Source organism: Hyperolius riggenbachi, chromosome 11 (genome assembly GCF_040937935.1).
Source record: "Hyperolius riggenbachi isolate aHypRig1 chromosome 11, aHypRig1.pri, whole genome shotgun sequence".
Lineage (NCBI taxonomy): Eukaryota > Metazoa > Chordata > Amphibia > Anura > Hyperoliidae > Hyperolius > Hyperolius riggenbachi.
The window spans coordinates 110,556,272-110,582,081 of record NC_090656.1 but is presented as its reverse complement, the minus strand read 5'-3'; the positions used below and the strand labels follow the sequence as shown (position 1 = coordinate 110,582,081).

Below are 25,810 nucleotides of genomic sequence, written 5' to 3'. Positions count from 1 at the left end.
GCTTCATGTTTGCTGTGGTGTGTGCACAGTCGCGGGTTGGCGACTAGTTTTATGCACACACACACAATCTGTCTCTGTGCTCACTCTCAATCGCTTCTCTTGCGATTGCGGTTCTTCCCTTCGTACAATTCCTGTCTGGCGTGTGTGGTAGGGCAGAGGAGCTGTTCCTCTGCACTCCACAGCTCCACCTGCCGACAGGAATTTCCCTCTGCAGGTGCATTGCACCCACTGCTGGGTTCCTGCAAATTTATACGCTTGTGGAGGAAATCCGCCGTGTCAGCGCACGTCTGGTGCGCTGACCACGGAGACGCTTCCACATTCATTACACCGTGCTAAACAGTTAGCACGTGAAGTGCCGCTCGCGGACTTTTGCGCGCGCAAAGTGCAGCGACTTCGCGATCGCGGACTTTTGCACGCAATCACGTGGACTTTTGCATGCGATCGGCCGATCTCGTGCAAAAGTCTGCGTGATCGCGTGCAAATGACTGCGATCACAGCACTTGGCGCGCGCAAAAGTCCGCGAGCGGCACTTCACGTGCTAACTGTTTAGCACGCCCGTGCTAAACAGTTAGCACGGCTTTGTGAATCAAGCCCTATGTATCCCTCTAAATTTGCTATCCAGTCATGGCTTTCATCCATCCATGTCCATTATTCCCACAATGTCATAGCCTTTGTCAATCAGAATGAACTCTAGTTCATCCATTTTATTTGCAAGGCTCCTAGCTCCTGTCCCCCTTTCTTCCTTATTTGTTCCTCTTTCAGGATTCATGTACAGATCTGTGTGAATATATGTATTTTTCTCCTGAAAAGTGTGTTTAATTGACTCTAAACTGTATTCCCATTCCTTTACATTTATATATTTCTTATTTTCATATTTTAATACGAAGGAAAATGCTTCAGGATAGAAAGGGCCAGTGTGGTTTATAAATCAACATATTTTTTGTATGAAATCTTTATGGTATGTGTGACTAGGGGTGCGCCAGGGGGCTAGGGGTGTGACAAGGGCGTGGTTTAAGTGTCCCTCTTTCTTATCTCAAAAAGTTGGGAGGCATGAATACAGTACTATACACCACTCTATACACTGTACATACAATGAAATAGAAAGTATATTATACTTGGGGGAGTGATGGAACCCAGTCTTCAAGCACAGCAAAGCAGAGCCCACAAACAGCCTAAAAAGTTGGCCTTCACTACTGTGAGTACTGCCGGACAATTTGTGCTGGTTGGTTGAGACTGCTGGTTAGTTGAGTCCCGGTTACTCAGGACTGTATTTGTTTATATTTTACATGTATTCATATATATATTTACATGTATTCATATATATATATATATATATATATATATAACTTTTTTTTTTTTTCTGATTGGGTGTATGTTTCTTTCTTTCTTTAGGTATCTGGCTTCAGGTGCTTGAAGGGATTGGAGTTCTTGCCGTCATTACTAATGGTCTAGTCATTGCTATCACTTCTGACTTCATTCCAAGGCTAATATACAGATACGCTTATGGGCCTTGTGCAAAGGAAGACACAGATACTGAGTAAGATACGCTGCTAGTGGGTAGAAATGGAAGAAAGTTGCTATTTTTACATATTTTGTTTTTGCTGTATATGCAAACTTTTGTATAGCTTTGTACTACATCGGGCACTACAAAACAAGTAGCTGCAGCGGCGCAATCAATATTAGACAAGAATTCTGCTTAGCCCATCTAATATATACCGGTGCAAGGTGGTAGACCAGGTTAGTAACCAGTATCTGTGTCAACACCTGGAAGATATTGATTGTTTACCTGATCTACCACAAACTACATAGTGAATGCCTAGCATGAGGTAAGTTTATAGTCTACGTTTCCATAATGAACCCAGAAGCTGAGAATTCAACAAATAGAATGTATTCTATCAAGCTGAAAGATGATTGTGAGAGATTCATGTACGGTACATGTACGGTATATATTGTGTTCAGACACTCAGACACACAGGCTAGTGTGTTCCCTGCCAAGGAGGCTGCTTGGGGTCACCTCTGCCGAGAATGTAGCTTGTGTATAATGGCCATCAGCTTGGTACACTGGATCCAACTTCTGCAGCAATATGTAAACCAAACACCTAAAGTATCTGTAGAGGGAAGGGAGTAGAATTGCTGGCTACATATTAAAGAGAAACCATAACCAAGTATTTAACTTCATCCCAATCAGTAGCTGATACCCCCTTTCCTATGAGAAATCTTTTCCTTTTCACAAATGGATCATCAGGAGGCTTTGTATGGCTGATATTGTGGTGAAACCCCTCCCACAGTGTGATGTGAGGACCATGGTTCTGACATTACACTGTGGGAGCCTTGTTGCATTGTGGGAAATAACAGCTGTTTACAGCTGTTTCCATCTGCCCCCCCAAAAACCAAGCAGCATCTCCTTCCACTGATATCGCCTGCCATCAGTAAAAATGTCACCATGTGATAAATGTCAGAATGTAAATCAGGGAGAGGAAATATTTTACAATAGGCAAACACTGATGAAGTAATTTATGCACAATTATTGTAAAAATGAAGCACCTTTTTATTACATTATTTTCCCTTGAGTGATCGTTTTGGCTGACCTCAGTTGCATGTGTGTATGGACCTGCATGTATTGTTAAAGGAACATCCAGCGTACTTGGCTAAAAAAAGTCTAACATACACCAACCCAGGAGGATAATTACATTTAGCTTGTTATAGCTTCTTGCTGCTCGTGAGATAACTGATTGACAGCTGCTGGCTTTGATCCGCTAAATGCAATTCCTTCCTGGGACTACTGAATATTGCATGTCAGGAGAATTTCTTGTTCATCACTAATGCAATGCCTTTGAACAAGAAATTCTCCTGACGTACAAGACTGTCAATATGAAAAAAGTAAGTACCGTATTTTCTGTTTTATGGTTGGTAGATGTTTGAAGTGTTCCCTTTTCTCCCAGCTGTCTCACAGGATACATCAATCAGAGTCTGTCCACATTTCGCACTGAAGACTTTCAGTACTTGACAAAAGTCTCAACCGCTGTGTTTCCAAATACCACTGAATGCAGGTAACTATACTCATTTTCATTACTTATCCCATACCCTCTTTCATGTGATGCTTTGTTTCTCCTGCATGCGCTCTTCTCTGCCAATACATATTTCCTATGCTGTTTTCTATGCAGGTACCGAGATTACCGCACAGCAGATGACTACAGTTACTCGGTACAGTTTTGGCATATCTTTGCAGCTAGGCTTGGATTTCTCATCATATTTGAGGTAAGTAGTGAAGGACTGTCTCCCAGTATTTCTTGCTATTAACCTCCTCCTTTTTAGGATGTTAGCAAAGGCATAAACCTCACTGCAACAACATATAATAGAAGAATGTAGTACATTATTCTAGATGTCCATTTGTTAATTATCTTTTAGCATCAGAAACGCTTCCTATATCTATTTATTGCTGTATAGGTGTGTTACCCCGCCCTCCTGATGATGCTTAGCCTAGGCTATTTAGTACTGTGTACTGTCCCAGTGCATTCTGGGAGATCAAGTGTTGTTTCTGCTCACTTTGAAACATTTAAAAAACAAATATGCCTCAGTGATGCACCAAGTCATCAGATAAAATGTTGCCACATGTGATAAATTTAAGAATGTAAATCAGAGTGAAGAAAGCTTTTACAGTGGGCAAATACTGACTAAATCATGTTCTTAAGTGATATTGTAAAAAAATAAGCAATTTTATTCATTAAGTTATATCTAGTAAAGTTCCTCTTTAAATCTACTGCTTTGTATGCATTTAGTATTGCTATAATGTAATGTCCTGTGATATTTCATTCTCAAGATGTTTTGTTGTCTCTTTTTGGCTCATTTTAGCACGTGGCAGTATGCATAAAGTTTATTGCAGCTTGGTTTGTACCAGACATTCCCCAGTCTGTGAAGAACAATGCTCTAACAAATAAGCAAACACAGCTGCAAACAGAACTTGGGTAAGTACTCACAGTGCACCAATCAGAGATGGATTAAGATGTAATGGGGTCCCAGGCAACTTAGTAAATTTGGGGCTTCCGTGTGGTCCTTTTGGTTAGCTGAAGTGGAGAGTGGTCAAAGAAAGTGGCAGGTGGACCTTCTGACAGCCACTAGGCCCCAAGCACCTGCCTAGGTTGCCTGGGTATAGTCCTGCTCTGGCACCAATGCAGTAATAGTATGCATCACACACAAATATAACATGACAGAACTGCATCTCTCTCGCTCAGCTTATATGTGTTGTAGTTGCCACAGCCTTCATTTCACTAAGCTAAGCTATGGAGAGCCAAGTCCACCAGGATTTTTTTGTAGTAGAGTTAAAGGAACAAAAAAAAAAAACAACAACAAAAACACCTTCCTATTGAAAAGGACTGCAAAGTACAGTTATTAATGGTTGCAATATTGCAGTCAGGTGCCCTCAAACAAAAGCTATTTTTAAATCTACTGTATACATCAAGGCTAGATGTGTTTAAAGTGTGCCAGAAGAGAAATAAGAGTAAAAACATAAATACTTATTTTAGTAGTAGTAAGCCTCTGGATAGTGGAGAGGCTACTCTGATCCTTCTGTACCCCACCGTACAAGCCCTGGGTGCCTCTAAACATATTCAACAAGAGCTTATCGAATATGTTTCTCATGGCCCTCATCTTGTACAAGTGTTTCCTGGCTGGACATGCGTTAGTAATGTCTGTGCATGCCCAGTAGAAATTATGCAGGAGAACAGAGGCGCCAAAAGGATAAAAGGAAGCTAAATGATCCTAAAAACCAAATTCTTGGCAAATAGAGGAGGTAGTGGTGGACTTACCTCCTCCAAGTAGACACACAACGACTGTAGTAAACACAGTCAATATATTTTATTTATGAACTCCAAATATGCAACGCGTTTCGCAGGTTTGATCCTGCTTCATCAGGCAATAACAACGGAGCAATAGCATATGTGGTCAGTAGAAGAGCCAGGCACCTCTGTGTGAGAGGTGCTTGGCTCTTCTACTGACCACATATGCTATTGCTCCGTTGTTATTGCCTGATGAAGCGGGATCAAACCTGCGAAACGCGTTGCATATTTGGAGTTTATAAATAAAATATATTGACTGTGTTTACTACAGTCGTTGTGTGTCTACTTGGAGGAGGTAAGTCCAACACTACCTCCTCTATTTACCAAGAATTTGGTTTTTAAGCTCATTTAGCTTCCTTTTATCCTTTTGGCGCCTTTGTTCTCCTGCATAATATTGAGTCCACCCTGGGTGGAGGGTTGAACCCCCTTTTTCTAATCTACAGAGAGCGACTTCTTATTCCTGAGTGGGGTCAGGAAAATCTCCCCACCTGCCTTTACAGTGGTTGCCTAATGGTAACCCTGGTTTGTGAGTATTAATATTTACTCTATCTAGTAACCATTTACCAGTACATATTACACTATTGGGGCTCTTGGTGTTCCTTGTTTTTATGCCCAGTAGAAAGAAGCCCCTCATGCAAGGCTTTTATTCCGCAGTGCACGAGTGCTTCGTTCAACTGGGCATGTGCAGAACTTACTCCGGCATGCTCAGTCAGGATGAAAACATGGCCAAGAGTGCAGCTAGAAGAAGAGTCCTGGGCAGCAGCGGTAGGCTTGAGGTGGATGTGGGAGGCCTCTGGAACATCCAGAGACTTCCCACTACTGAGGTAACTATCCATATTTTACCTCCCCTCATCATCACAGGTGCACTTTAACGCATATGCACATGACTTCAGAAGCACAATCTTTCATTCGCCAGCTTATTAGCAACCCTTACTAAAGCTTGAGTGGAAAATGCTTGCCCTCTAAAAGCAGACCATTATTTACAAATACGGGCCATTTTTGCAGAATTTTTCCAATAATGTTTTCCAATAATCAGCAGTTGTGGAGAACCTTAGTAAATGAGGCTCTATTCTCATGGGCCACTAACTCTCCCCTACTCCATCCCACAGAGAGATGCCAGAAGAGACTGATGAAATATCCCATGACAGCTCCCCTCATCCTTACAGAAACCTACTAGCAGAGATCAGGTAATTCTCCTAATAGTCCTGCCCTACAGTGCATAAAATAATAAGACACCATAAATATCTAATTTTATAACTTACCGTATAGCACCATGAATAGGCTGACTTTTTCCCACTCAAATTTTGGATGTAAAGTGTGTATTTGCGTGTGGGTTGGACTGTTGGCCTATTGGCGGAGGATATATCATGGGTGTTACAGAATACACTGCAGAGCATGCTTCAGTATGTATAGCTACCTCTCCTCACTCTAGCTTGCATCCTCTACTATTCCCAGCTGCTTTCCGAATTAGACACTAGAGCTCCAGGCTCACTGTGGTCACATGACACTGACCCTGGAGCTTTAGTGGCCGGTTTAGAAGCTACACATGAAGGATGCATGCCTGAGTGAGGACAAGTAGACATATATGACACAGCACACTCTGCACCAGCCAGCACGCTGCAATGCGCGCTCTACATCGGGGGCGACGGTGGCACTTTGAGGGGGTTATAGCTTTTGGCCTATTTATTAGGCCAAAAGTGGAGGGGTCAACGTATGCGCTGGAGGGCTTATCCACACACATATACATGAAAATTATATTGTACCACATTTACCAGGAATCATAGCAAGGAAGTAAAGATGAAAAAATGGTTTTGAAAAATGTAACCCGCCCAAAAAATTGAGTGATGCAAGCTCTTGGAGTGCTATTCCCTTAATTGGGGGGATCATTTTATGTAAGAAGTAGACACAACATAAAAAAACAAAAAAAAACAAAAAAACTCCTAATCCATTCTCAAATCCACACAGTCCTCCCATCTAAGGCAACACTGGTGAAGGCAATCCTTGTACAAGATGGATGCCACTATAACTCTGATACCATACTTCTACTGCACCACCATCCCTGCCCAGCAGTGAAGTGTGTCTCCTCATATTACCCCAATTTGGCATCCTCAGACTTCTTTTATCATATTCACAAAAAACTTGTAGAGGTATCTGTATGGAAGAATGGTGGTTCAGTGCTGGTGGACTTGGCACCTCCATATTGGCAATGCAGAGGTGGTTTGGGTGCTAGTGCTTCCGCTGAAAAGATTAAAGCTAGATTGGGCATTAAAACCTAAAAGAAGATAACAAACATTTAGAATCATTTTGGTTTAGCCATTGAGCAGGTGGCGGGGGTGTTAGTATTATTAAAGGGAATCTGAAGTGAAAATAAACTTATGATATGATTTGTATGTGTAGTACATCTAAGAAATAAAACATTAGCAGCAGAGATATGAGTCTAATATTGTTTCCAGTACAGGAAAAGTTAAGAAACTCCAGTTGTTATCTATGCAAAAGAGCTTATCTGAGCTCCACGACTTTCAAAGTCGCAGAGAGCTCTGTCTTCTGAAGTCTATTATCTCAAGTGTCTGTCACTGTATTTTGTTTTTCTGCAGAGTAAAGTTCAAAAGTTTACTAGCCTGCTCTGTGAAATCATTTAGAATGCTGAGTGCAGTGTGTAAATTGCAAATATTAGAGAATGAAGCAATGTTATAAAAAAAAAACACCTATATAACTGAAAATAAAAAGGTACTTACGTAGTATACTGTCTGAAGAGTTTAACAGTTCCTTGTTTAAGTTTTGTTTACTCCACTACCAAGATTTAACCCTTTTTGAAAAGCTGAAAGTCCTGGCTTTCTATCACACCATGTCATGTGTCAGTGTAATGCTCCGTTGCCAAGTTAAAGGGTTTTGAAGGAGGGGTGTCCCCTGCATCTTGGCTGCACAAAGCGTAGTGCAGAAGTATCAGACAAACCGAACATTGATGATCAACAGCACCCCCAGGAGGTTGTCTTCAGTCACAGGGGTCGCATTACAGAAGACGAAGGAGCAGACAAGCTATACACCCTCCTGACCTCTCTCTGTGTGTTACTGGCCAGGGCTGGAGACTCTATTAAGACGAAAGAGAAGCCCAGCTATAGACCTTCTTCACCTTCCAAGATGCAGGGGACACCCCTCCTTCAAAACCCTTTAAAGTACTCCTGAAGCCTTGAAAATTGCCTGTGGAGAAAAAAACTGAATGGAATTACTTACCTACTCTGGATTTCCCTCGCCGTCATATCGGGCACTCCATGTCTCCCGGTCTGATATAATTATATTTTATAATTTTGGCACGCAAATAGTAATAGCGCTGCCCTCCTAATTACTTCCGGGTCAGCGCCAACTCCTTCAATACACTGCGCATCCACATTCTGCATTGTATGAGCTGCAGTTACCCTGCTCTGGAAGTGGGCTGCGGTCAAACTTCACAAGCTCACAGCTCACAGCAAACAGAACTTAAACAAGAAACTGCCAAACTCTACAGACGGTATAATACGTAAGTACCAATACAAATGTTAACTATTTTCTTTGCTACTAATGTTCTATTAATTATCTGTACTACACATACAATTCATTATATCATAATTTTTTTTCGCTTCAGTGTCAATTTAAAGAGGAGCTGTTAGGTATAGGGTCTCAGAGAAAAAAAACACATATATCAGTAGCTAAATATTGGCTCTACTTACATTACATATGCATTTCACTGTCCACGTTTGGATTTCACAGAATTTTTATATAGTATTTGCAGAGATTGATGCTCCTGACAGTTCTTGACAGGTTCCATCTTTGACTATCTTGTATGAAGCCAATTGTGATGTAATATCCTCCCTTACCCTGCTTGATGAGTCCTGATTGATGATTCTTTAGCCCTCCCAAGTTCCAGCCCTCAGACACTCCCACCAGTCTCTGGTCTAACTGGCATATTGTCTGTCACTGAGGGGGGTGGCATGGGGGGGGGGTGGTACGGGCGATCGGTGCTGTCAGTTGGGGGGGGGGAGTTGCGGGCGATCGTCCTGGGGAGGCTGTCAGATGAACAGAGGTGAGCCATTTTAGTTCTATACTGGGAAGGCCGGATCTTTTCAATGATTCGGATGATTCTAATCGGATCATTGAAAAGATCCAGATCTTTGAACCGAATCTTTGAATCATTTGCAGCAGAATGAGAGGTGCAGGAGAATGAGGGGACATTGAGGGTGCTAATGGAGAAGGCAGAGATGCAGCAGGAAGATTGTGCTTGTGCACAGAAGCTGCAGTTCCTGTTTCTTCCAGACATCCACTGTGAACCGGATCTCGGATGATTCGACTCACAAAAAAGATCCGGATCAAAGATGCCAATCGTTCATGATCCGGACAACACTACAGTGCAGTGAATATTAATTAGCCATGTGGCTAGGAGCAATAGGGACTCTGCAGTATACTCTAATGCTGTGCACTGTGAACAGCACATTGATTTTTTAGTGCTGTGAGTTGGGCTACATTACAGGCTTCTGTAACGTGAGCCTGTAACGTCCCACTGTGAAAGCAGTCTTAGGGCGGGATAGGGAAATGAAGGGGAGGACCTCCCTGCACTCCCTGTGCAGTGGAGAGAAAAAAACCTCCCAGCATGCTCTGCAGTATCTGTTATGCGGCCTGCGGCCTCCTTAGGAGCTTGGGGATAAAGAGGATTGCTATTCAGCCAACAACAAAGTAAGAGAGATTTTTAACTTCAGTATTGCCTTTTTGGCTTCCTTCTAAACTGTTTAACACAGGAGAATAGAGGTTTAAATTAGCTTTTTTAGCCTAACAGTTACTCTTTAAAGAGGAACTTCAGCCTAAACAAACATACTTTTATTAAAGAGACTCTGAAGCGAGAATAAATCTCAGAGCTCATAGTTAGCAGGGGCACGTGTGCCCCTGCTAAACCGCCGCAATAGCGCCGCTAAACGGGGGTCCCTTGACCCCCAAACCCCCCACTGCGACACTTGGTCGCAGACTTGGTCGCTCCTGGAGCCAGGGCTAACGGCTGCAGCCCTGCCTCCAGTCGCGTCTGTCAGCGGCGCATCGCCGCCTCTCCCCCGCCCCTCTCAGTGAAGGAAGACTGAGAGGGGCGGGGGAGAGGCGGAGATACGCGCTGACAGACGCGCGTGGGGCAGGGCTGCGGCGGTTAGCCCTGCCCCAACCAGGAAGCGCTCCCCCGCATTACGGAGGGGATTTGGGGGATCAGGGACCCCCGTTAAGCCGCGGGTTAGCGGCGGTTTAGCAGGGGCACACATGCCCCTGCTAACTCTGAGGTCTGAAGCGAGATTTATTCTCGCTTCAGACTCTCTTTAAGTTACATTACATATGTTATCTAAAATAGATAGGTAATATAAACTCTTACCCACCCTGTTTTAAAAGAACAGGCAAATGTTTGATTTCATGATGGCAGCCATCTTTTTGGTTGTAATGAGGTGACAAGGATCAGGAGACACAGTTCCAACTGTCCTGTGTCCTGATCACCCCTCCCAGTTGCTAAGCAATGTGAATAACAACATAGCAAATCCCATCATGCTCTGCACAGCATCAGGGAAAAAAGCCGGGGCTTTTTTTTGTTGATGGGTGGAGCTTAGATAAAAATACAGCAAAAAATGATGCTTTGGTAAGAAAAACAAAGTTCTGATGCTGTGAAACTGTTAAAGAAATACCAAGCATTTTCAGTTTTGCTGAGTAGATTTTTAGTCCGGAGGTTCACTTTAAAGGGAAGGTTCAGGGAGGGTGGGTAAAAGTAGGTAAAAGGTAAAAAGTAGCAGTAGTTCTGCGCCTGCGCAGTACAGCCCGGCGGACGTCCGATGACGTCAGCGCACCGGCGTGGGAAGCAGAAGTGCCGGGCCTTGGAGCGCAGAAGAGCCCGACCTGGCAGCCGGCCTGGCCAGGTCGGGTCGGCCACCGGGAGCCTGCAGAGCGGCGGCGAGGGCACCTCCTGCCTGCCACGGGCTGGAGGAAGCCCCAGGTAAGTGGAAATTGATTTTTATTTTTTACCCACCCTCCCTGAACCTTCCCTTTAAGGAAGGTTAGTATGTTAACGTTATGTAGGTAGAAAAAAACAACGTTTTGTAAAAATAATACCTTTTAATGGCTAACTAAGATAGTTAAATTATGCAAGCTTTCTGTGATCTGATCCCCTTCTTCAGGCATATTTCAAGATGTTAGCTGAAGTAAAACACTGATGCAGGTAAATAGTAAATATGAAGATGACAGTTGTGTTGTTTACTGTTAAGCCATTAGCTAACCAGCACAACTGTCATCTTCGTGTTTACTATTTACCTGCATCAGTGTTTTACTTCAGCTAACATCTGAAAATATGCCTGAGGAAGGGGACCAGATCCCAGCAAGCTTGCATCATTTCACTATCTCAGTTAGCCATTAAAAGGTATTATTTTTACAAAATGTTGTTTTTGCTACCTACCTAATTTGTTTGGCTAAAACGGTACAGAAACTTGTTTGCTACTATGTTAGGGTTAGACATCAGAAAGGTAATTTTTATTACAGTGTACTTTTAAGTGTTTTGTTTAGCGAGCACTTACTGTTCTAGATTAATGTACCAGACGCTGGTGGGGAGAAGAAGTGTTTTTCAGAAAAGTGTTTAGTGTTGGCCGTCCTGCCAGCTGTCCATCTTAACCAAGGATTGAAATAAACCTATTTACACCCAATAGACCATTTATTGATATTGCTATACTAGCAGAGCCGGGACAAGGTCCTCCAACACCCAAGGCTGAGACACCAAAGTGAGCCCCTCCATCCCTCCCACCCCAGCTGTCACACACTGATTGCTATTAGACTAAGAGGTGCCACAGGGCCCACAACCTACCCAACACCTTAATATCTAGTTTTCTGGCTTTCAGTCACTGCCATGTATCCCCTTTTCTTATTTCTTTCTGCTTCAAACACAATTAGGAATGACAGCTAAATGAATTGTGCGCCCCCTCCTACACTGCGCCCTGAGGCTGGAGCCTCTCCAGCCTATGCCTCGGCCCGGCCCTGTATACTAGTGGCCATTGTTGTAGGAACTTTGAACTTTCCATAGTAGGGCACTGCTCCCCCCTTCCCCAATCTACTTCCCTGCCCTCTCCTCAGACTAGGCAGTTTAGGCTTGGCTTGAAGCCAAGTTTCTTGTCTCTACAACTTTCATTCCAAGATTTGGAATGATTTCTAATCAATTCTGGTGCCAAGTGGGTATTTAGCTACACTAACCTTAGACTGGACAATGATGCGCTTAAAAATAGGATTCTAAAAGTAAAAGAATTAAACAAGCGCAAGTAGTAAGTACAAAGTGTTATTAACCATTAATACATAGTTACATAGTTATTTGGGTTACATAGTTACATAGTTATTTTGGGTTGAAAAAAGACATACGTCCATCGAGTTCAACCAAATAAATAACTAGTGAATACATACCGATCCACACTTTATTAATGTAGCAGCTTGAAAGTTCCTGACGTGACTTGGGGCTTGATTCACAAAAGAGTGCTAACTAAGCACGCAATTAAACGTTTTCGTGCGCAAACACAAATTTTCGCGCTAAATCATTACTGTTTGCACACGAAAACGATAACGGTTTTGTGCAAAAACGGTTAATTGCGCGCGAACGCGAAAATTTGCGCGGAAAACGGCCGTGCTAACAGTTAGTACTCTTTTGTGAATCAAGCCCATAGAATTAGGCTGTGTTCTTATTTTCTTTTTTCTCACAGTAAGCGTTAAGAAAACAGTTATGTAAATTATACTTTATCTTCAGTCAGACTTGAGGACTGTAGTGAAAATCTCACTGATAACTAATTGCAAGTCATAGAACTCTTGCACAGCAGAGAAACCGCTCTGAATGCACAAAATAGATAAAAAAAAGGTCTATAGGCCAAGATGGGAGCTGTCAAACAGAGACTGTGTCATTTAGCTGAGACAATTAAAACATTTAACTTCCATTTTTAGGTTTTCCATTTAGGAGCAGGACTATAGAAACATATGTTTATTTTCACGATTCTAATGTAGAAAAAAGTGAGTGCACACCTATGCCTGATACACTTAATCCACATAATCACAGTGGTGCAACATCCGGATAAAAAATAGATCCATATCAATAAACCAATAGAACAGAATCCAGGAGCAACAACACTGTATCGTCTATCAAACTTGCAAAACTTTAATCCAATTCCATAAAAAGGACAAGTTTGATAGAAGATACAGTGTTGTTGCTCCTGGATTCTGTTCTATTGGTTTATTGATACATTTATTTTAAGCTCAGGTTTGCTGTAAAAAAATCCCACCTGGGACTTATACGATATTGCGATACTGTACACTTATGCGATACTGTACACATACTAAAAAACAATTAGTAACAGACATACAGAGAGTCTATAGGGTTTATTCACTATAACAAATAGCGTGCATTATCAGACTTAACATGCCTTATCAGAGTTGACGTGCCTTATCAAAGGTAACATGCCTTATCAGTGTCGGAATGCCTTATCAGAGTTAGTATGTCTTATCAGCGTTAACGTGCCTTATCAGAGTTGACCTGCCTTATCAAGGGTAACACGCTTTATCAGGGTCAACATGCCTTGTCAGGGTTGACATGCCTTATCAGAGTTAACATGCCTTATCAGAGTTAACGTGCCTTAGGCTGCCTGTCAAGTTTCCTGTCACGTGGTACTTCAGGTTTTATATGTTGGAACAGCTGTTGATGGAGACTAACGCTTCAAAAGCTTGCACTATTTTTTTTTTCTTTGAAGGTAGACAGGACCTGCCAGTGGCTTGGCAGAGCTTTGTGTAGGTACATTTACATGACTCAACTGGCTGTGATGCAGTGATATTGTCCACAGCATTGTGAGATGAACAACAGTTCACAAGTTCCTTTCTTTCAGCCTGATAGAACGTTCCACAGAAGTGTGAATTCTTCCAGCATGGCGACAATGGAGGATGGTGCGTGAAAGGGAACGACCGAGAGACTGTGAAGTGATGCAGTGCAGAACCTTTACCAAAGATACGTCTTACTGATCTGTAAATATAATGTTTTTATAATAAAACTGTACTTTTAAAAAAAATGATGTCTGTGTTATTTCTGAATCGGTTCACAGAACATCATAATGTGTATACAGTTTACCTCTTCCGTGCTTCACCTACTGTCACCACATTCTGAGCACATAAAACTCACATTACAGTAGGCATCCCGACATATTAGAAAAAATAACATTCAAAAAGGAAAGACAACATGGGCACTGGTAGTTTCCAAGCATGTAATTGCATCCGGTTATAAGCGATGTTATATCAACATAACACAAGATGACATGATAGCATAACTGCAGTAATACTTCACCAGTCTGGCGTGCTGCACACCCAAAGAGACAAGTTGCCTGACAATTGTTTCGCGTTAGACGAAAATGAACATTGACATGGTCCCATGGCGCGGAGAAAGCTCACCGCCATGTTAAGTATCGCGACATAAATTCCTCATAGTCGCTTTCCATATCCTCCCACAGTCCCCTACCTGGATGTACGTGTGCACCTCACAATGGAGTGCAACGCGCAGGGGCGTTTCTAGGGTCCTTGGAGATCTGGGGCACCTGTCGGCACCAGGCGGGGAGGTACATGCGGCGCGTGCAGCGCGGCAAAAATGGGCGTGGCCATGAGGTGAGTGGGCGTGGCCATGGGTGGGGCCACATGTACATGAACTTAGCAGCGGTGTAAGCTACGGATAACGGGCCTGCCCATCGAAATATTGGACGGAGCCCCCTGTCCTTTATTTAGATAATTTACAATCAGTATAGGCATAGATCAAAGATGTATACGCACATACAATTTTGATTGGTCAATCACTGACCCCCAATTTTCCCACCCCCGTGCAGTAAGTGGGCCAACAGACAATGAATTTTATGAACAGAGCTAAAATTGGCTAATCAAAATTGTATGTGTGTACCAGGCTTTACAGCTAATACTGTACATACTGAAAGTAGCAGGGATCAGCATACAATACAGCTGGTTTACAATCAATAAAGACACAGAGTAAAACCTTACACTGTACACACTAGGTAAATCAGCACACAGTGCAGGCACTAGAGAACAGCGTATACTGTACATACTGTAGGCAGCAGAATTCAGCACACTGCAGCTAGCGTGCCAAAAATATGAGAATCACGTTGTGCGGCGTGCTTATCGCGCCGCACCAAAAAATGGGTGGGCCATGGACCAGAATATAGGTGTGGTAACGGGTGGAGACAAATTTACATGAACCTAGCAATGGTGGGACATCAGATTAGGACAGTGGTGGCGAACCTTTTGGAGGCCGAGTGCCCAAACTGCAACGCAAAAGTCACTTATCTATCGCAAAGTGGCAACAGCAATTTAAACTAAATACTGTACAAACGTTTTAACTCATACATGAACATTATGGAAAATCCAAGTTGAAAATAAACTGTGAAGATAAACAATTTCATCCATCCTACTCCTGAAAAATGTATTTAATTTTTTAGAACCTCCCAGTTTTATTTTCTGTTTTAAAACGCTAAAAAAGTAGGTTTAATGCTATTGTCTCATATGATAAGGATTCAGCTTTTCCCATAGTCTCGCAGTTAGCAATCATGTGACCCCCAACAAGACAAATTCAGCAATCATGAGGCCCCCAACAAATCATGAGGCCCCCAACAAGACAAATTCAGCAATCATGAGGCCTCCAACAAATCATGAGGCCCCCAACAAGACAAATTCAGCAATCATGAGGCCCCCAACAAATCATGAGGCCCCCAACAAGACAAATTCAGCAATCATGAGGCCCCCAACAAATCATGAGGCCCCCAACAAGACAAATTCAGCAATCATGAGGCCTCCAACAAATCATGAGGCCCCCAACAAGACAAATTCAGCAATCTTGAGGCCCCCAACAATCATAAGGCTCCCAACAAGACAAATTCAGCAGTCATGAGGCACATAAATAGACAGCATTTCACATAAATAGGCAGAATGCCCCCTTAATATGGTAGCCCCCCCAAGTTAGGTAGTGAGTGACAGGGACCCCCAGGTTAGCTAGTGAGTGACAGGCGCCTCCAGTTAGGTAGTGAGTGACAGGGACCCCGATAGTGAGTGACAGGGAGCCCCTTTAGGTAGTGAGTGAGTGCCAGGGAGCCCCTTTAGGCAGTGAGTGAGTGACAGGGAGCCCCTTTAGGCAGTGAGTGAGTGACAGGGAGCCCCTTTAGGCAGTGAGTGAGTGCCAGGGAGCCCCATTAGGCAGTGAGTGAGTGCCAGGGAGCCCCTTTAGGCAGTGAGTGAGTGCCAGGGAGCCCCTTTAGGCAGTGAGTGAATGCCAGGGAGCCCCTTTAGGCAGTGAGTGAGTGCCAGGGAGCCCCTTTAGGGAGTGAGTGAGTGCCAGGGAGCCCCTTTAGGGAGTGAGTGAGTGCCAGGGAGCCCCTTTAGGGAGTGAGTGAGTGCCAGGGAGCCCCTTTAGGGAGTGAGTGAGTGCCAGGGAGGCCCTTTAGGTAGTGAGTGAGTGCCAGGGAGCCCCTTTAGGGAGTGAGTGAGTGACAGGGAGGCCCTTTAGGGAGTGAGTGAGTGACAGGGAGGCCCTTTAGGGAGTGAGTGAGTGAGTGAGTGACAGGGAGGCCCTTTAGGGAGTGAGTGAGTGACAGGGAGCCCCTTTAGGTAGTGAGTAAGTGCCAGGGAGGCCCTTTAAGTAGTGAGTGAGTGCCAGGGAGCCCCATTAGGGAGTGAGTGCCAGGGAGCCCCTTTAGGGAGTGAGTGAGTGCCAGGGAGTCCCTTTAGGGAGTTAGTGAGTGACAGGGAGGCCCTTTAGGGAGTGAGTGAGTGACAGGGAGGCCCTTTAGGGAGTGAGTGACAGGGAGCCCCTTTAGGGAGTGAGTGACAGGGAGCCCCTTTAGGAAGTGAGTGAGTGCCAGGGAGCCCCTTTAGGGAGTGAGTGAGTGACAGGGAGCCCCTTTAGAGAGTGAGTGAGTGCCAGGGAGGCCCTTTAGGGAGTGAGTGCCAGGGAGCCCCTTTAGGGAGTGAGTGAGTGCCAGGGAGCCCCTTTAGGGAGTGAGTGAGTGACAGGGAGGCCCTTAAGGGAGTGAGTGAGTGACAGGGAGCCCCTTTAGGCAGTGACTGAGTGACAGGGAGGCCCTTTAGGTAGTGACTGAGTGACAGGGAGCCCCTTTAGGAAGTGAGTGAGTGCCAGGGAGCGCCTTTAGGGAGTAAGTGAGTGACAGGGAGCCCCTTTAGGGAGTGAGTGAGTGCCAGGGAGCCCCTTTAGGGAGTGAGTGAGTGACAGGGAGGCCCTTTACGGAGTGAGTGAGTGACAGGGAGGCCCCCCCTCTAGCCGCCGCCGCTTCCCCCCTACCTCTCAGCAGACCTCAGGATCAGCGGCGACCCGACCAGTTGTACGAGCGGGCGCTGGACGCACCCGCTCTATATGCGGAAGTGATGTCACTTCCGCATATCAGTGCGGGCGCTGGGTCCTAGCGCCCGCACGATTGGTCGCCGGCTCGCCGCCTGATCCTGAGGTCTGAGACTGTCAATGACGCGGCGGCTGGAGGGAGCCGCTGAGTCTGACAGAGGGGGCGGCCGGGCGGAGATCCGTGGCACCCCAGCACAGATTGGGGGCAAGTGCCCCCCCAAAACAGGGCTAGCGGATGTGATGCCCCTGGCAACGCGTCACATCCGGTTGCCGTTGTCATCCCGAATGACGGAATGCACATAAAGTGACGTCATGTCACATGGTGCGTTGCTCCGGCAACACGATGCTGGGCGCATTATGTCCCCAGCCCAGAGAATATATTCTCTCAGTATGGAGAAAAATGGAGGAGGCAATAAAAGGGGATGGAGGGACCGGACGACAGGAAGAATGGAACACAAATTATCTGCCAAAAAAAGGTATAAAGAGAGGGAAGCGGTGCAAAGATTGTGGAAGAAAAACCCAAGAAACCTAGTGGTGAATCATAAGAATAGAGACAAAGAGTCCCAATAGGGAGAAAGACACAAAGGCATATGTATTGCAGAAATAGGAATTACTAACTCACCCAAAATTATTAACTTAACATACCATTAAATATACAAAAACTGACATATTAATATTTCTCCAAGAAGACACAGAGATCATCACAATCATTGAAACCCAAGGATCCCATTTGTTCGACTAATCATTAGTGCTTCTCTTTGTGACAGGGTTCTCTCCCTGTCCCCACCTCGTCTGGGGGTTTTTATTAGTTCCAAACCTACCATTCTAAGAACATCTGTATTGCCATGGGGCACCTCTCTTACATGAATGATCATTCTAGGGACTCCACTCCCCTTTTCTATAGATCTACGATGCTCTACCAATGTTTCTATAATTGGTCTTGTTGTTTCACCAACATAGGAAAAAAGAACATGGACAGAAGATACCATAGACAACGAATTCGGTTCTGCATGTAATAAAATCAATAATGGCATGTTCATAATTCCCCATCTGCACATGATCTGTTTTGATCATGTAGCAGCATGTTGAACAATTGCCACAGTGGTAGCTACCTTTACCCGGAAACTTACCTAACCATGTTTCAGACTTTATTCCAATGTATTCCCTTTGTACTATCATGGAACCTATGGTAGCTCCTCTCCGGAATGTTAACATAGGGCCATTGAGTACCTTTGGAGAGATATGATCATCTATCTACAAAATTTGCCAGTTATGATTAATGATCTCCCTGATTTTATCCGACAATGGCTATCATTCATAAAAGTATGTTCGGTAAAAGAATCTGGGCGGGAAAATACTGCATCGGTATTTTAGACTTCTGTGAACTAATTCATAAAAATGTTTACAGTTGTAATAGAAGTTTGGTGATTTTCCGAACTAAGCTGGCGGTAACACGAGAAGCTGTCTGAGTTGATACATTTCCTCCATGCAGAGACAGTGTTACAATAAAAGAGGCATCCCCAACTTCCCTGTAGATGTGCATTTTTTTATACTGCTTCTCTTTGCCCTGAATCTGCTCTGAATCTGTCTATAAAGGTACGTACAGACATGCGATAACGATCGTTCGTTACCAACGACGAACGATCAATTAAGGCGAGAAATGAAACGGTCGTTAGTAAAGGTGTGTTGGAAGTACCCAACGATCAGATCGTTCCCGAACGAACGATGCGGAAGTGACGAACGTATGATGCAGTGCATCTATTATGCTAAACGTTATTCAGATCAATGAACCCGGAACGAACGTCATTGTTAATGGCTAGTAGGAAAGAGGAAGTTGCGCACAGATCGTTCGCCCAACGAAAGTTCGTTCAGTAGATTTCAGGAAGTGACGTAAAGCCATCTTATAAAAGGCTTAGCAACAGTATAGAGGTTGCTGCATTTGGTGTGGACGTTCGTTCGTTATTGTCGTGTTTCCAGTGCAGCAATGGCATCGCATATGTCCCAAAAACAGCGGGCTAGTGTTGCCTTATTAGTTTTGTTAAAAGTGCGTAAAAATTTGAAAGTGCTTAAGCAAAAGAGGAAAGGCCGTGCATGGGCAAAGAGCTGGCTCCAAGATAGAGATTTGATCTCACATGACAGCCTGTTACATGACCTCAGCATCTCTGCTCCAGATGATTATAGGAATTATCTGCGCATGCCGCAAGAAGCCTTCCACTATCTTTTACATGTGGTTACGCCATTAATTTCTAAGGAGGATACCTGGATGAGGAAGTCTATCACCCCAGAACAGCGCTTAACAGCTACCCTGCGCTTCCTGGCCACTGGACGCAGCCTCCAGGATTTAAAGTTTTCAACCGGAATTTCTCCGCAAGCTTTGGGTATCATAATTCCAGAAACGTGCCAAGCAATAATTGACGCCTTGAAGGGTGAATTTATGAAGGTATGTACATTTGATGTTGCATAACATGTTATTGAAGGGACGTTACACTGATAATGCTATGGTTGTGTCATAGAAAATCTATCCCAGTTTTCTGAATAATCTGTTGACAGGGCCGGCCCCCGGCATAGGCTGTAGAGGCTCCAGCCTCAGGGTGCAGTGTAGGAGGGGCCACAGATTTCATTCAGCTGTCATTCAGAATGGTTATGGAAGCAACGAGAAATAAGAAGAGGGGTTACATGGAAGTGAGTACAAGACAGATAAATACATATTAAGGTGTTGTGGAGGCTATGGGCCCTGTGGGCCTCTTAGTCTATTAGCAATCAGTGTGTGACAGCTGAGGTGGGAGGGGCGCACTTTGCTGGCTCAGCCTTGGGTGCTGTAGGACCTTGTCCCGGCTGTGGCTAGTGATGCAAGTTCCACTTGGCTAGTGTGATGTTTATGTAAGGAGTGTGTTTTAGGCTCTACTGCAGCCAAACAGACAACTAGCAATGGCAGCTATGTTAAATATATCTGTTTTTACAATGCACTCATGTGCTCTGTTTGTGTAGATTGTACTATAATAATAATAATAATGTTTGGCTACATGACTCTCAAATGTCTAATTTTATGTTATGTTCCATTTTTCAGTTTCCCCAAACACCACAGGAGTGGTTGGATATTGCTGCAGAATTCCACCGTTTATGGGACTTTCCAAACTGTGGCGGGGCTCTGGACGGAAAGCATATAAGAATTACTCCCCCTGGCAATACCGGTTCTTATTATTATAATTATAAGGGTTTTTTTAGTATAATTTTGATGGCCTTAGTTAATGCCAACTATCAGTTTTTATTTGTGGATATTGGCCGCAATGGGCGGCAGTCTGATGGTGGTGTCATCGAACAAACAACTTTTTTTGAACGCCTTACTAACAACCAGCTCAATGTACCGGACAATTCACTGACTGTAAACCACCTCAATTTTGTTTATGTTGCAGATGAGGCTTTTCCGTTACACCCACATATTTTGAAGCCATTCCCAAGTAGAAATATTCAATACCGGCAAAAAATATTCAACTATCGTCTGTCCAGGGCCCGCATGATAGTGGAAAATGCCTTTGGCATCTTAGCCAGTAGATTCCGTGTGATGCATACTGCTATCAATCTGCGGATCGACAAGGTGGATACAGTTGTCTATGCGTGCTGTGTCCTGCACAACTTTCTTCGGCAACAGCACGCTCCCACATACTTTCCTGTGCACGCTGTGGACAGGGTGGACACTTCTACTGGGAATGTGGTAGAAGGTGAATGGAGAGCACAGCCACATGTCCTGACTGACCTGCAGCCCTGTCCGCCTCGAAATGCCACTACAGAGGCTAAAAATAATAGGGAGGCCTATGCTGACTATTTTCTTTCACGAGCTGGAGCTGTGGCCTGGCAAGATGCCAGTATAGTTTGAGTTGTTCTGTTTATTAACAATTGTGTTGCAACTTGTGTTTTCACGTACCTGTGATTAAATTTATGTTCATCTTCAAATGTGTTTGTTGTTAATCAACTACAAGTCAAGGCCCACATGTACCAGATATGTGTTAGGTCACACTTAACATTGCTTCCTACACATACTGGTTTAGACATGGAACATCATAATATGTGTTTTGAATTAGAGATTCATGTGGGTGTTGTTGTAGTTCCTTATTAACACAACCCAATAAACATGTGAGGCAGTGAACTTATATAGTCTACAATGGATATGCATGTTATTTAGACAGATTGGACCACACAATATAAATGTGCATAATTAACACTCAATTATATTAAATTTTTGGGATTAGATCCGAATACATAATTAGTCTAATGAATGCTCGTTGGTTCATTAACTATATGTATACCATTCAGAATGTTTACACAAAATGAAAAAGAGTGTTAATTATGTACTAATTATTTTGTGCTAATTGGGATGTCGTCTCCATACACAGTACTAATTAAAGCTAACCTGTACTACACAATTACTGTAGCTGTTAATGATAGGATATTGCCACAATGCAACAACAAGGAAAATTAAGTGTACATCAACTAAACAATGATACTAACTACACCATTAACACAATAACACCAGCGTTTCAGGTGAAGAAATACATTTTTATTAACACCTTTGTTGAATCAAATACAACAGTCTATGTAGAAGTAGTTTAAGATTGGCATTGTAACCAAAGTTGCCTTCCTCACAATTACACAGGGCTACCAAATATATACATAACGTAACAAAAAGGAACATAAGTACCCTCCAAAAATAAAAAAACAACACACTTTGGAAGGTGGCTATAGAACATGCTTATCTGTTCATACTGAATGTCGAGGTTCAACGTAAATCAGACATGAAAGTAAAGGTGAGGTAGGTATGTATTGCCTAAATGTGTTACAGGCCGATCCTGCTGACCTGATGTCATCACTACTTGGGTAGACATGATCAGCAAGGCTGACAAACAGGTGTGGTTACATAATGTCCCCGGGTTTGGCTGCATCCTATAAAGAGGAGCCAGATTGTAACTCTCATGCAGCTACCTGAACAGTATGTTTAAGCCATACAACATACAGTATAAAGGAGACCTACAGAGAAAGGGACATGTAGTCTGACAGCTTGGGTCCTGTAAAGGATAGGCAAAATGACATGTGACCAGAGATACAAATAGGTATGTACAGTGTCTATCACAGGTAGAACTATGCTGTGGTCATTTTGTACATGTTCAGGTGTCAATACTTCAATCTCAGGTATGTAAGTGGCTGACACAGACAGGAAGTGAATACAGCGTGAGCGGCACTGATAACAGAATGCAACTAGACCACACTGTCCAACAGCAAAGTGCCTTTTGACAGCAAGATACTGATATAAACAGCAAGTTATTTGCAGTGTGGGTCACACAGTACTCAATTCCTGTCTCAGTCTGGACTGTCTCAGCCACTTACATACCGGATATTTATGGCATTCTGACCGATAAAGCTAATAATGAACACAGCATAATTGTTGTTGTGCTAGGCACTCTACATACACGTCTATCTCGTTATGTCATATGTCAGTTTGTGTATCAGTGTAAATACATAGCAGATACATGCTTGTTACTGGTTTAACTCACATATAGTGTCGCTAAATATACCAGCATGGGTGCCAGGCAACTACTATTGTTGATTAAATGTACAAACATTATGGCTCCATTTTAGTCTCTCTTCATTGATCCTTAAAGGAAGAGTATCCATATAGGCACGGATGGAGCTATCACAGATCCGCATAATTGGGTTGAGTTGGCCACACAGTTTCCAATTGTTTTTGATATAGTGGATGTTGCACATGTGTTTGTGGATGGTCAAGTATTTTATCAGGAGGGTAGAAATGGGGCTCATACTGTTGTGTGTGATAGTTGTGACTATACTGACTCATGACGTTATGATGCATGTGTTGTGTTGGTGGTAAGGTAGTAGGATAATGCATGTGTTGTGTCGGTGCTAATGTAGGTTGATGCATGTGTTGTGGATGTGTGAATGTAGGCTGAGGTTGGTCTTTTTCAGATGCTAATGTAGCATTAGGGATTTGTGGTGCTGGAATATTTGTGCGAGTCAAAAGAGCCATGATTGCACTTTGTGTGTGTGCCCTCAAATCTTCCGGAAATTCTCTTAATTTAGTTGCCACTAAATTCCCAAACGCATCACAGGAGTCATCTTTTTTGTTGATTAGCATAACAGCCTGCTGAATAGCTTCCTCACATTTGTCTTCAAGAACATTTCTTCTTTTGCGAGTTTTTTTCAGGGCAAATCTGCGTTTAGTGCTCTCCTGGGAGGGACCAGCGACAGATGTCTGTACAATGAATGGACAGAAAATACAGCAATTTGTACAAAGTTTAAACACATATGTAAACATTAGGTACATTTAGTGTAAGGTATGTCCAATGTACTCAGAGCTTATTCATGTTGGGAGTCGATTGTCAGTAATGTACAAATGGGCAAGGGTAGGTAACATTGGCCTACTGCAATTGAAGCATGAGGTTAGATGTTTAGTAATCAAACAAAATATGCACTACATCACAATGTGTCAACTATTAATTACTTGATTAACATAATCGTGTGGGTCATTTCTATGTCTCCAAATAAACACACCACACCTCCGAAAGCATGGAGAACATGACATCTCAGTGTGTTAGGCCACATACAGACATCAGACCATAGTCTTTGGAAAATGAAAGATCACAGACCAATCTTACCACCCTTCCTGTAGTATAAGAGCCATACTCTACACAGTCTTTTCTATGGAGCTGAACTCCACATGAGAAAAAAATCATTGCAAGATGCTGCACACACAGATGCTGTACAGACACAAAAGATCAGTATCTGCAAAAGATCTGTTCCTGCCAAAAATCCATTCCTGCAAATTGCAATGATAGTCTATGAGATCTGCAGATCATCATACACACATGATTTAACTGACATTCATCTGCAGATCTGCAGATCTGAAAATCCATCCTGGTGGATCTGATCTGCAGATGAATGTCAGTTAAATCATGTGTGTATGATGATCTGCAGATCTCATAGACTATCATTGCAATTTGCAGGAATGGATTTTTGGCAGGAACAGATCTTTTGCAGCTACTGATCTTTTGTGTCTGTACAGCATCTGTGTGTGCAGCATCTTGCAAAGATTATTTCCTGATGGGGGAGTTCAGCTCCATAGAAAAGACTGTGTAGAGTATGGCTTTCATACTACATGAAGGGTGGTAAGATTGGTCTGTGATCTTTCATTTTCCAAAGACTATGGTCTGATGTCTGTATGTGGCCTTAGTAGTGGTTTGTTGCACACACTTGTTTAATGTGTGAATCACACACTACTGCAGGCCGAAAACTAACCTGGCACCCATTGTCCTTTTTATAATTAAGTAGCAAGCTACAAATGTGACATGTATCTGTAGCTGAATAGTAAGCTTGGTTTCTGGAAAGATTTCGGAACAGCAGCCACCACATTCCACTGTTCTGTGCATGAAATGTGGAAACATACCTATAACAAAGGTGAGGCTCACCTTTTATACTCCCTCAGTATACATGGGTGTGAAATGTGGATTCTGCTTTTTTCACAAAGCGACAGTTTAATTGGATCAATCTATAACCATTTAAAACACATTGTCAGTGTGACATAATCCAAAAAAACATACCTCTTCTTCTTCTAGGTTAGGATCCTTGTCACCAGTAGCCATCTCGCTGTTGATACTCAAGTCAGTGGGTTCACTTGATAAACTGCATATAGCCTCACGACCTTTTAAATGTGGAATGGTGAAGGCAAGTAAGTCGTAATACCATAGTCGTGGCTTATAAACCTCTTCAGCTGCAGCCCCTGATCTTTTTGATCGTTCAATTTTGTTTAATTCTTTTTTAAACACGGTTCTTAAGTTTTGAATCTTATTTTTTACAAACTGGACATCAGCCTCTGGGAGGACCGTTTTACATAACTGCACGAGTTCATCATGTGCTTTTGCCTTTAGACGCCTATCCGAGTAACATTTAGTTTTTGTCTTCCAAAGGGCAGGGTGTGCTCTATAGAGGTCTATAAATTCACGTGTAAATTGAGAATCTGAAAAGATATCCACTGCCATAGTTTCCTGGACTGTCCTGGAAAGACAAACATATGGAGGTGACATAAACTTCATATAAAGAAAGAAAGAAAGCAAGAAAGCAAGCAAGCAAGCAAGCAAGAAACTTAACGAACGTACGTTACTGATAAACACGGTCGAGGTTTAAACGAACTTACCTTGAAAGACGCAGACGCCGAAAGTTCAGGAAGCATTACTATACGCCGCCTATAAGGTTACGTTACCCTATTTGAGTGATTTCTCGGAACGTTCGGATAACGTAAGTACGTCAGAACGTACGTTCGGATGACGCAAGAAGCGCTTGCTAACTTCCTGTTTATCCAAACTGTCACTTCCTCTTCTACATTCTGTAGTCCTGTGAGCTGTGACAGCAACCATGCCACGCAGGACACCTGTGCAGCGAGCCACAAGAATGTCCAGGGAAGAAATGGCAGAGATGGTCAGAATATTTGATAAGAGGGACTATGATGGAAGGAGGGAGGTGTATGAAAGACCCATTGAGCGCAAAAATTATATTTTAGACCATG

At 43.3% G+C, this 25,810-nt stretch overlaps 2 protein-coding genes across 5 annotated transcripts in view; one reads left to right on the top strand and one right to left on the bottom strand.

The window, feature by feature from the left end:
- ANO9 (anoctamin 9) overlaps positions 1-13,906 on the top strand; it is a 123,548-nt gene extending 109,642 nt beyond the window's left edge. For 2 of the 3 annotated variants that reach the window (XM_068260699.1, XM_068260701.1), the window contains 6 exons: positions 1,393-1,537; positions 2,943-3,050; positions 3,165-3,258; positions 3,853-3,965; positions 5,945-6,022; positions 13,727-13,906. In XM_068260699.1, coding sequence (XP_068116800.1) covers positions 1,393-1,537; positions 2,943-3,050; positions 3,165-3,258; positions 3,853-3,965; positions 5,945-6,022; positions 13,727-13,754 — 566 coding nt within the window. In that variant the 3' untranslated portion in view covers positions 13,755-13,906. The remainder of the gene's footprint in view (positions 1-1,392; positions 1,538-2,942; positions 3,051-3,164; positions 3,259-3,852; positions 3,966-5,944; positions 6,023-13,726) is intronic. The other variant, XM_068260700.1, reaches the window with a different exon arrangement.
- Positions 1-25,810, bottom strand: part of LOC137538486 (uncharacterized) — a 77,192-nt gene that overhangs the window by 3,958 nt on the left and 47,424 nt on the right. Inside the window, exons 3-4 of one of the 2 annotated variants that reach the window (XM_068260702.1) lie at positions 24,849-25,302; positions 21,835-23,503 (exon numbers count right to left, since the gene is read on the bottom strand). The exons of the other annotated variant lie outside the window; for it this stretch is intronic. Of the exons in view, the coding sequence (XP_068116803.1) occupies positions 22,928-23,503; positions 24,849-25,286 (1,014 nt within the window). The 5' untranslated portion in view covers positions 25,287-25,302 and the 3' untranslated portion in view covers positions 21,835-22,927. Of the gene's footprint in view, positions 1-21,834; positions 23,504-24,848; positions 25,303-25,810 lie in introns of those variants that run through there. 2 annotated transcript variants of the gene reach the window in all.